At 37.8% G+C, this 12,989-nt stretch overlaps 1 protein-coding gene across 1 annotated transcript in view; it reads left to right on the top strand.

Moving 5' to 3' along the window:
• Window positions 1-12,989, top strand: part of babam2 (BRISC and BRCA1 A complex member 2) — a 94,464-nt gene that overhangs the window by 24,253 nt on the left and 57,222 nt on the right. The window contains exon 5 of the mRNA XM_081347730.1: window positions 12,568-12,762. Coding sequence (XP_081203856.1) covers window positions 12,568-12,762 — 195 coding nt within the window. The remainder of the gene's footprint in view (window positions 1-12,567; window positions 12,763-12,989) is intronic.

Below are 12,989 nucleotides of genomic sequence, written 5' to 3'. Positions count from 1 at the left end.
CCATATCAACTGGCCTGGCAAACTCTTTCACTGACAGATTTATATTTGTATAATTTAAACTCCAGCTTCTCCAGCCTCTTAAATTTGCCCATCTGGAATTTCCTAAACATTTTGTAACACTCTGTCCTGAGTGACCTGTGTAATTTCAGCCCTTTCAATCCTCCAGCCCCGTTTGCTTCCAGGTCTCCGACACACCAGGAATTCTGCTTTGAACTGCAGTTTGAAGTGTTCAAACAAAGTAATGATTGTAAATATCAGCATTTAGCCCGCACCTGAACCATGAGCGTATGCTGGGAAATACCCTCAACTGTCATAAATCCAGACGTATGCGGGAGTGCGAAGGCATCTCGGCACCATTTGCTGACTTTAAGTGCAATAATCCTCTGCAGCTCTCACAGAAAAACCTGTTAGAGACATAAAAAACCCATTGTTCACTTGCACTAACAAAGCACTGTTTTAGATTTAGTGTAGTTTAAGCTCACTTGAGATCAGCACTTCATGGTGACCATTGAGGTCAAACAAAACAATAAGGTGGCATGAAACAGTAAAGCCATACAAAGTATCTCCACTTTGTCTTGTTAAATCAGTTGAACTGGATATGTTAATTCCTCGTTCTTGCTTCAACCCATCCTGAGCTCTTGTTATCAAATTATGTAGCTTGTAAATGTGCTTACTTTTCTAAAAAAAAAAATAAAATAAAAAAAAAATCATTCTTGAAACTTTCACTTAATAAAATGGGTTAAAAAAAAAAACTTAGATTTTGAAGGGAGAGACTCCAGAATATTATAGAGACTTAAATCAAATATACAGAAAACCCTCGCAACTACTCAGAACACACTGATGACCACATAGCAACAGTGTTGCCAATTTAGCAACTTTGTCACTAGATTAACATCTTTTCTTTACCATTTTAGCGTGTTTTTTGTTTTGTTTTGTTTTCAAAAAAGCGACTTTTTAGATTGCTGGTTAACATATAGTTAGTCACTATATCATACTGATGTCTGACAGGAAATATGTAAATGAGAACAGCTTTATTTTACAGTGTCTTTGTTACATATGTTACATGTAGTTACTATAGTAATAACAGTATGTTTTGCATAATTACATGCAACTAACCCTTAACTTAACCCTAATCCTACCCTAACTCTATAGTAAGTACATATTGTTAATTAATATTCACTCATTTCTAAATATATAATTACACTGTAACAATGACACCTAAAAAAATAAAGTGTAACCCAGCTTTATTAGACAGCTTTATTGGACAAAAATTACAATAACTAGGTTCTACCCCTGAACCCACACCTAAACCTAACCTTAACCCCTGTAGTTACCTTATATATTACCCAGTATGGTTACACTTTGTTTTATGTTGCCATTGTTACAGTGTAATTATGTATTTAAGTACTGAGTAATATTAATTAAGTGCATGTACTTACTTACTATAGAGTTAGGGTAGGATTAGGGTTTGGTTGAGGGTTAGTTGCATGTAATTATGCATGATTAACTGTTAATACTATTGTAAGTACATGTAACATATGTAACAAAGACAGTGTAAAATATGATCATATAACACCGATTTTATCATCCCTACATTGGTTACCTATAAAGTCCCGTATTAATTACAAGGTATTGCTACTGACTTATAAAGCCCTAAACGGCTTAGCTCCAGTCTATTTAACCGATCTTCTATCGCCCTATAATCCATCGCGCTCTTTAAGATCACTAAATTCGAGGCTTCTGGTCATACCTAGGATATCCAGAACCACCAAAGGAGGGAGAGCATTTTCACATTTAGCACCAAAACTCTGGAATAGTCTTCCGGATACTGTTCGTTGCTCAGACTCACTCTCCCAGTTTAAAACTAGATTAAAGACGCATCTCTTCAGCCAGGCATTCATATAATACTTTTAATCCTACAGTTAAATCCGACCTCTAGTTCATAAACGCCAGAGGAGAACTGGCCCCCGACTGAGCCCGGGTTCTCCCAAGGTTTTTTTTTTCTCCATTAGGTCACCTGATGGAGTTTTTCGGTTCCTTGCCACTGTTGCCTTTGGCTTGCTCAGTTGGGGATATTTGGGGATATTTAATTGAATTAATCAATCAACGATACTATTGATCAGCATTACCGAACGTAGACGTTCCACTAGAAACAAACATCGATGTATTGTTCTAATTTATTACTGTGAAGCTGCTTTGATACAACCTGTGTTGTGAAAAGCGCTATATAAATAAACTTGACTTGACTTGACTTGACTTAAAATAAAGTGTTACCCCCAGTATTGTCTTTGGTTAGTACACTGTAAGTAAGTACACGTACTGTAAAATAAAGTGTCAATATAAACTATTCTCTGTCATGGGAAAGGAAATGCTGAATGGAAGGTCCTATGGTGGATGCAGTAAAAATAATTTTAATAGAATCTGCTGAAGGAACACCTCATGTCCCGTTACACAACAATGCGATGCCTGGTGACGGTATTCAGAGGCAGGAGAACCTGGGCACTTTGTGAACCAACACTTCCTCTTCCTTCCTGTTCTGCTGAAGCAAATCCCAAAGTTATCGCTGCTATTACTGGCAGAGCCATTGACAGATATGGAATCGTGTGTGTGTGTGTGTGTGTGGTTCACGATATCATTGTGATCTGATAGTGATGCTTTGTTTTAGGAGGGTTTATTTGTATAATAATTAGATATAAATGGTAAGGTCAAGCAATTTTTTTTCCACTTGGGAAATTCTCTTGTTTCTTGGTTTCTGTGCGGTTAGATTCATATTACTTGCAGTTTGTTTGGGAAAAAAATATTTCCGTAGAGTTTCAATGCCTATTTTGTACTCGTTTTGTGAGACGTGTCTTCATTTTTCTTTTTTTTTTCTTTTTTATAAAGCATCATGTCCATGTGAAGAGAACATTCTGGACCTCGTCAGCCAAGTCCGCTTTAACACATGACAAAATCAATTTAGTGTGATCTTAAACTTGGCACTCTTTAGACACTCTTTCATGGGGAAAACTGAACACTTGCCCACACTCAAATTAGACGCTAGCTCAGATTAATTTAATACTCAAAATATTTTTTCCTGTTTTTAATTTGCTGCTCAAGTTTGTTGCTATTTACTGGGGCCTATTGCCAGAGGCGCTTCAAATTATATTAAGGTGCTTAAATATTAGCAGTACCCTAAATATTTATCTCTGAATTTCAGATGACAGCTCTTCTTATAAAGAGAAACAGAAACAAGTATTAAAGAGTTCAACCTCAATTAAGTTACATTTGCTCCTTTTTACTGATGTTCCCTTTTTGTCCCTGTTTATATTTGCGAGATTTGAAGAGCTATAAGCTCACGGCAGAAGGCACCAGTCTTCCCAATACAGAAAGTCCTCTTGAGTTTTTATCAACAAATGTTTTTTTTCCCAGCGTTTAATTAGTTCACCAACAGATTTTGTTGTGACTGATGTATTATTATGCAGCAAGCCACTGTCAGAGGAACTCTTGCTGTTTGGGGTGTGTGTGTGTGTGTGTGTGTGTGTGTGTGTGTGTGTGTGTGTGTGTGTGTGTGTGTGTGTGTGCGTGTGCGTGTGCGTGTGCGTGCGTGTGTGTGTGTGTGCGTGTGTGTGTGTGTGTGCGTGCGTGTGTGTGTGCATGTACGATTGTGCGAGTGAGTGAGTGAGTGTGTGTGTGTGTGTGTGTGTGTGTGTGTGTGTGTGTGTGTGCGTGTGCGTGTGCGTGTGCGTGTGCGTGTGCGCGTGCGCGTGTGCGTGTGCGTGTGTGTGTGTGTGTGTGCGTGTGCGTGTGCGTGTGCGTGTGTGTGTGTGTGTGCATGTACGTGTGCATGTCTGCAAGTGTGTGTGTGTGTGTGTGTGTGTGTGTGTGTGTGTGTGTGTGTGTGTGTGTGTGAGGAGGGCTGGGTGTGTCTCTCAGGCGTTACTGAGCCCGGAGGCGTCACACCCACGGCACATCAGCCTTGGCCCAGCACTGACAGATCAAGCTACAGGAACACACACTCCCCTCTTAAAATGCTCCCAGTGTGGCCACATAGTAGCAGTCAAACAAAAAGACTTTATATAGACCTGCAGAGCAGATTAAATATTCATTGCTTATTCATTTATTACTATTCATTATATATATATATATATATATATATATATATATATATATATATATATATATATATATATATATATATATATATTAAATTATACGATTTTCTATTTCTGTCAGTGTTCCCCAGTGCAATGAACTCTGTGTAGAAAAGTGTTAAGCTACATTGTTATTCAGAATAACTGAATTTGTAAGAGACTAATTTTAAGTCAATTAAAGTGAATTTTTACGTACATCTGTAAAAGACACTTATACATGAGCTCACAGCGAACCTCCAGAACTCTGATTCTGTAATTATACTACTCGTAACTGGGAAAAAAAAAGCCGTTGTTCAAGTCACGTAAGAGACTGATGCTGTTTGGATTGTTTATTTTATATGTACACAACAATATATAAATATCTACACTGTAGTAATACTACTACTACTACTAAAATGATTTATGATATGATAATTTATGAAAAAACATAACATACATGATACTAAACATTAATTGAACAAGATGTAACATAAAATCCTAATGAACATGTAGATACAAAAGGGAGTTTAAATTGAAATGAACAACCATCAAATGTGAGCTTTCTCCCTGTAAATTATAAGATGGCTTATTTTTCAATTCCAAAAAAACTCATTTAGTTATTATTAGTGTAATTATTACAGTGTATTAGTGTATTATTAGTCTAATTTAGTGTATAATTTCCAATTAGATGTGTTACAAATTTTTATTGTATAGAGTAAGGGAAGTTAAAGTTAACATTTACATTTACATTTATGCATTTGGCAGATGCTTTTATCCAAAGCTACATTCTGATCAGTTCTTGCTTTCCCTGGGAATCGAACCCATGACCTTAGTGTTGCAAGCGCCAACGCTCTTCTGTTCTGTGCTACAGGAAAGCTGTTAGTTAACAATTAGCAGGTGTTTTCACTAGCATTTTTACAGTCTTTTACCATTAAAATTGCCATGATAATATGTTTCAAGATAATGCAGTTGGTTCTGCTTTGAGGAAGAGTGTCATTCATTGAAAATGAGTCGATTTTAAACACCCTTCGTCTCTAGCATGTGGTCAGTTTGCCATTTTTGTGTAATAATGAGATGTTACAGAATGAAGTGTGTGTTGAAAGATTGCTTTGTCCTCTCTCTGAGGAAGAAATGGTTTCCAGGCAGACAGGACTTGGGATGACTCAGAAAGAGTGTAAATATTGCATCACTGTACCTGCGTAGGCCTTTTGTTTTATTGGCCGTATTACCGTTTTGCGACAGACTTGTGTCTGGATCGTATTGTCTGGGGAGAGTGAAGTGACAGAGACTCTCTAGAGGCCCTGGGTAAGTTTAAACACAGTTCCTCTGACACTGCACATTCCTCACGTCCGCTCTACTTCGTTTTCTTCTTCCTCGACTCTCCTCAGGCTGTTCATTGCTTCATCCTAAAACATACCTAAACAATATCCAACTTGTTTTCCGTCGCCCACTCATTACGGGAATCCTGTTGTTGCTGGTAACCGTAGCCGGCCCGGGACGATGAGGTCATTGCTGGTGTAAGCGTCTTTCCTCTCCCGGCAGAAAGGATGAGCCCATCCCTCTCTCCAACACAATGCCATCTTTCTCCTCGCCCAGATTGATCTATGGAGAGACAGACAGACAGACAGAGGTCGGACTCAGAGACCAGACTGTTATTGTCAAGTCTTCTAACCAGCACTAGAGTTATGCGTTCTTTCTTTCATGTTGACGTGGCATGCAAAAAAGCTCTGACTTTTGACCCTTTTTGATCCCAAAACAGAAAGAGCTTAAAATAGAGCAATGACTGATAAAAGTGGCTAATGGAGGTGCTTGTGTGTGTGAGCCACTGTGGTTATGTCATCATCTGCTGGCTCATACCGTTTCTGGCATGGGTTTAGCTGCTGAATGCCTCAGATGTTTTCTGGGGTCATTTATACTCAGTATTTGTGAGAAACAGTCATTTGAGGGGTTGTATTTCACACAACTGTCATGCTTCTCATATGAAGTGATGTCATACTCAGTCAAAACACAATGATGTGGCAAAGGCAAAACGCTCTCTGGTTTTATTGTGCTACTCTGATCTGTTCCTGTTAGTGGAAAAATATCTGTTAAACATCTTTAATTTAGCAATGAAATGATTTTTGCAAACTCAGAATAATTTGATTAGTCTCACATTGAGATTCAATTAGTGATTCGTTCAATGATTCTGTAGGGGTGAGCAATAACCAAAATATTAGATCACGAAATGAGTAATTTTATTTCATGTTAAAAATGCATGTTATGATATTTTTATTTTTATTTTTTGGAAATAAGGTTGTTATGGTAAGGTTTTAACTTTAGATGCCAATTATTGATACCAATTTTTGGCGAAGAAAGAAAGGTCAGTCTAACTAGTGCAAGTAGTGTTCAAGTAAAAAAAATATATTTTACATTTGATTATTATTGATTATTATTATATATTTGATTATTTAAAATTAGAATTAAAACTGCATAGTCTTCGCTGGATCCTTATTAAAGCTACAAAAGCTATTCATTTAAGAGCAGTGAGTGATTCTCTCTTTTTATTGTGTTGTTTCATTAACATTAAGGACATAGTATACTGTATTTGGCTGCTGTCACTTTATTATGTTTATTATTATTATTATTATTATTTGTGAAGGTTTTCCCTAAACAGTAGTTGCAACATACCTCAGTTCTGCAGATGTCCTCCACTTCTCCAAGTCTGTACTTTGGTGACTAAGGCCTCGTTTACACTGCAGGTCTTGATGCCCAATTCTGATTTGTTGCCTATATCCGATTTTTTTGACCGTCCGTTTACACGTTCTTTCAATTGTGACCCATATCCGATTCATGTGTTTACACTTGCCATACTATCTGAAACATTGTGCACGCTTAAAGGGTTAAATTATCTTGCACAGATGGACGAACGCAAAATATGATTGATGCTAGCTCTGCGACATATGCGAAGTTCGCCAAACATCACCATGATTATCAGGCGGAGGAGGACGAAAAGTGCCATCATTGCAGTCTGTGCATATGCTTTAGTTATTGTTTGAAATTTTAGGATGAGCAAGCCAACCTTTGATATGTTGTGTCAACGTTTGTCCACATTCCTCTCCTACGACGACACAACGTTTTGTCGGGCCATCCGTCCCTTTGCAGAAGCGCGTCGGGGTTTCTCCGGATACATAGCCTAATGCCTCAGAAAATCCGATCTGCCTGTTTACATGACAGTCGCATTGGCACCATACTACGGTGGCCGAGAGGTGCAAAACAAATCACAATTACAAAAACAAAATAACAATTCAGAAAACACAACGACAATTTAGAAAATAAAATAACAATTCAGAAAAAACATATAGTTCTAATGAATAGCGGGCTATCGCGCTAATCGCGAAACACTCATGCTAACCATGTGCTCAGGCATACTAAACTCATGACACACTATTAATATAGTAAAAATGATGTGGTATGTCGCCAGCATGTCCACAATCACGGCACATGAATGTCCTTCAAACAAATTTCTTGATTGACAGGTGTCTCGTCCAATCAGTGATAAATACGTCATTCTCAAAATATACCTACCCTTTCCGTTTTGTATGAATTGTCGTTGTGTTTTCTGAATTGTCGTTGTGTTTTCTGAAATGTCGTTGTGTTTTCTGAATTGTTGTTGTGTTTTCTGAATTGTCGTTGTGTTTTCTGAAATGTTGTTGTGTTTTCTGAATTGTTATTGTGTTTTCTGAATTGTTATTGTGTTTTCTGAATTGTTATTTTGTTTTCTAAATTGTCGTTGTGTTTTCTGAATTGTTATTTTGTTTTCTGAATTGTTATTTTGTTTTTGTAATTGTGATTTGTTTTGCACCTCTCGGCCACCGTACATATCCGATTTATATCTGATTTATTTCCACATATGAATGAGGCCTGAAACCGATCTCGAAATATCTGAATGCATGCGTTTTTTTCCTGTTTACACGGTCATAGAACACATCCGATCTATGTCACATATGAGCAAAAATTCGGAATTGGGTCACATTTCACCGACAGTGTAAACGAGGCCTAAATGTAGAGTCTGCTAATGTAGTAAAATTGTAGTGAATGTAGTGAAATTCACAACAGTGCACATTTTGCAAATCAAAAGTCATTGTGGCTGCAAAGGGAACGCTTGTGAGCACCCATCTACATTTTAAAATGACAAATGAGACCTTTAAAGATTTACGCTAACAAAGGCCAAAACGACATTCTCACAATTCCTCGGTTACCGTGTCATACGCTATTGTAAATCGAATACTTCCATACTATATAGTCTGTGAAAAACACTACGTCCGAATTTCATTTATACTACAAACTGAATTTAAATAGAGTATCTACTCGGACAGTATGTGATTTTGGACGCAGCTCTGGTGTTCAGTGTACAGTATTACTTAAGAGTAATAATAAGTAAGAATAACATATTCAGGCTTAAATCGCTTTGTAACAAATGTTCCTATTAATCTAAAAATGAATAAAGACCTTGTAAATCTGAATCAAACTAATTGTATCTGAATTGCACAGCTGACTTTAATACAGTTTATCTTAACTTTACCATAGCAGATATCCACCCTGTATTATTATGATGAATAATGGCCATCTTAGAAATGTTTCTCATACACGTCTTACTCCCTAACAACGGGAGTGATGATGCTGGGCAATGATGTCATCTCATTTTTAAAGACTTAAAGACATTATCCAGAAAACCACTCCTTATATGTGGAAACGTTGACTTTCTCATGACCCCTAATCCTGTAAAGAATTTAACGTACTGTAACAGTGGAACACTTTTTAGGGTGTTTTTCAGGTCATTCTCAACCACGCTGGGAAAGATAAATGTTTAGCCGTGACTCAATACAACATTGGGAAGTCTTTCTTAAACTCAATATTGTTTCAGTGACTAATATTATTGAGTGAATATCCTGATTTGATTTATCCATTGAAATTTGGATTGGATTGAGAAATGTAAGCATCCTATACTAGAATGAACCTGAATGCAAGTTGATTATTGGTTAACGTTATCAAATAGTATTCCAAGGTGATGCAGAAAAAGAAAGTTCACTGTTTTTACTTTCTGATTATGACGTTTTTTGTTTTTGTTTTGCACAAAAATTACCATTTTGATTTAATATTTTCAGTAATGTGGCACGTTTGAATAGTTTTGTTTTATTTTATTTTATGTTATATATATATGTGTGTGTATATGTAATCTTTTTTATCTTTCCGTATTGCCTATAATGGGGCACATGCTTGAATAATTTTATTTTATATTGCCTATTTGATTACCACTGTGTTAAAGCATGTGTACTAACAATTTACCATTACCGAAAAGGGAAGAAAAAATGACAATTTCAGGAAAACTTTTCAATTATTTAGCCGTTTTGAAAATCGTATTTAAATAATTGGGTTTCTTATTTATCTGTGAATGGTCTTGCTCTGCAACATTCTTTCCCTGATCATCAAACCCGGTCACAGCTGAAGAGCTCATCTCTTATCTTTCCTTTCCCTTTTTTCCTCCTCTTTTCCATCAACTCTGAGAAGACGTTTTGATTTGATCCCAGAAATGTAACAAGCTCAGCTGTATGCTGTGGGTCGTGCTGTTAATGAGTTGTGTAATGTGTGCCTCAATGGACAGACGGCGTGCTCTGTCCCCTCTCTTCTCTTCTGCTCGTACGTGACTCAGTCAGGCTCGTAGATGGAGAGATTCACGGGAGCGATGAAAATCAAGCCCAAATTGCATTGCCGTTATTTAAAAATCCAAGACAGCGTGTGACAAACTCATTTGAACGCAGCCTGTGTTTGTGCCTCGCGATGACAGCAATACTTATTTGTCTGTCTTATTCTTAACCCTTGACAAGGAGCCGTTCTTAAGCGAGGTACATGCAATGTTTATTTACTTGCTTGCAAAAATTAATATTCTGCTTTTTATTTTCAGTCACTAAAATTTAAGTTCAACTTATGTACGTATCACGCATCAGCGAGCAATTGGGCCTCGGAGACAGAACTGGCTGTTGGGTAGAATTAGGCCAGTGAAAAGAATGGTGGAACACTTTGTGAAAAGGTGGCAATTTGGTTTGTGCCCCCTCGCTCTGAATTTGCATACCTGTGCACTGCTCCAGTCAGGGAGGCTCATGCAAATTGGGATCACCTATGCAAATGAGGTCAGCCTGTAGGAGGAGAGGAGGAAAGGCAAGTAGAGCGTGTTGGCATGCGGGCCTTTTCCCGCTCACGCAGCCCGCAAGAACACGGCAATGCAAACTCTGTGATGTGCATACACCCACTCAACTCACTCCTTTCCCTAATAGCAGAGTGTTTGCAGTAAGAGAGACTGGAAATAGCCTGCTGTTGGTTGCCGTCTGAACCTTCAAAAATCGAGTTTTCTTACCAAACCATTGTTACCTGCATGCATTAAACATATGGCACAGACTCAAGGTCTTGTGCTGTCTTATCTGAAAACTGTACGAGAACAGTGTTTCCTCCTTTTTAGTGCCTTAATTTCCCATGCTTTGAGGCACATTGTTAGAATGCCTCGGCAAGAAACGGTGCTGGAATCCTTCGTCTTCTGGCGTCCGGACTTGGGATACGTAGAATCTGGAGATTAAAGCACCCTCGCTGGTGCAGGATATCCTGTGTGTTGCCATGATTTGCCTCAAGATTGTTGGGAGGGGGGTTGCAAAAGGGTGGAAACCACCAAAAGACCCAGGCTCAGCACATTAGAAACTACCACCTGCATTTAGTCGCCGCATTCTTTTGTTTTCTCCTTATCTCTAAAAGTTATTTTGCAGTCTAAGCATACAGTCTGTATTTAATGTCTGTTCCATATAAAACATCCTTGCATTATATCTGTTTCACAATGAGTCATTCAGTGATGATTTTTGATAACTTCATCGTTCATAAAGCTAGTTTAAGATTCTAGTAACTCTAAAAGAATAACTCTGTTATAATGCCATAAACATTGCACTTGTGTTCGGGTTATTTCCCTCAGGAGATTGGATATTCTGAACTGCTTGTTTAAAGTTGCCATGAAATCAAAATGAACAATTCTTATTTTTTATGGAATGTTAGAGTTTTTATTATATATTATTTATCCGTGCACATCTTTATTTTTTAAAAAAGTGCCCTTATAATCTTTACTAAAATCTTAAAAATGATTGTGTCACCCTTCATATTTTCCTAGTTGAGAAGCTATTTCACTCATACTGTATATACTTTACAATAGGAAAGACGTTTTCCCTTAAATGCATGAATGTTCCACCAATCATCATTACATTTACGGGTCTTTAGCGACCCGGCTCTATATCTAACACTCCTGATACAATTGCAAAAGAATAAAATAAAGCATATTTTATTTCCTTTTGGAAATTTGAAGGGTTAGCTTTGAGCAGATACCTTTTACCATCATCACTGTCACCGTCAGAGCTAATTTCCCCGGTACATCCAGCATATGACTCGTATAGCTCATATTCACCATCTCAAACATTCTCAAAACTATAATTTTTTAACTTCTTAACAATCAATATTTTGATCGCTGACAGCTTCTTCTCCAGATCCACCATCAAGTGACAGTGACACTAATATTTAATTGCGTACAGTACTTGCTCATTAGAGATTCAATTATTGTTGCGCAGAAAAAATATAGTTACACTATTACAAACCACGGGTCGCCAGCGACCCCAAAAACATAATTAGAAAACAAATATTATTTTTTTCGTGTTATATTTGTCGTAATGAATAAATTGAGGAATACTAAGAAGATTGATGTCTAACTTTAAAAAAAGAGTAGTGAATGATGTTCCGGGTCAATAAAGACCCGCTTAAGGGTTAAGCAATTGCCTGTAAGTGGTGTTGCAATCCAGTGACCTCAATCAACGTCACAAGGTGGGACTAGCTTTATGAACCATGGCAGATAGGGAAATATCTGGGAAACCTCTTTGTTTCCATTTGGAGGCACAGAAAACTCACGGTGTAACTTTTTAAGTAATCAAGAATTAAAATTGACCCTATTTGCATTCGTAATTCACATACTCTGAAACGACTTTCCCATTCTGCTGATGTCACCAAGACCACTTACTGTAAGTTTCAACCAATGGTGTCGACGGAGTTTTATGTTTTGCATCCATTCAGATATTATACCCTGACTTTTTATAATCTAAATAACACCTTCAATCTTCAACTCTTAACCCGACTTTTATAAAAAAAAAAATCTTTTTGCCATAATGCAACAAATTTCACTCTGAAATATACCATATTACATAAATAAAATGAGTGGCAAATGCCTTTTCTTGTTAACTTTTAACAAGCTATTAATATTCACTTTATGGGTTTGTGCACACAGAAAACTTTGAAAGTTGACTGAAAAGTGCTAGATGTTTCTGTTTCCCTGTCTACACTTGTTCTGTGTGATAAAATGCTGACTCCCACTCTCTTTCTTTGGTTTTGTCTCCTCTGGCAGCACTTGGTGTCGTGGGATGCGGGTAAACCGGAGTGTCTCCTGCAGCTGGTGAAAGAGCTGTTACAGCAGTACCATCAGTACCAGTGCCAGCGGCTGCGCGACAGTTCCCGTCTGCTCTTCGAATACGACAGCCTGCTGGACGACCCTAACTATGGACGCAGTATGGAGATCTACGCCGGGCGCAAGAACAGCTGGGTAACCGTCCTGCATCACCTCATAGATTCACATTTACACACTAGCCCGATGTTTCCATTCAGTGAGATCGTTATAAACATCCGTCCGTCCATCCATCCATCCATCCATCCATCCATACATCCATACATCCATACATCCATACATCCATACATTCTTCAAACTGCTTGTCCTATGTAGGGTCAAGGGGATTCTGGAGCCTATCCCGGCATCTCGGGCCAAAGGCAAGG

This window comes from Scardinius erythrophthalmus (genome assembly GCF_964197995.2).
Source record: "Scardinius erythrophthalmus genome assembly, chromosome: 19".
NCBI lineage: Eukaryota > Metazoa > Chordata > Actinopteri > Cypriniformes > Leuciscidae > Scardinius > Scardinius erythrophthalmus.
This window is presented reverse-complemented; position numbering and strand designations above follow the sequence as displayed.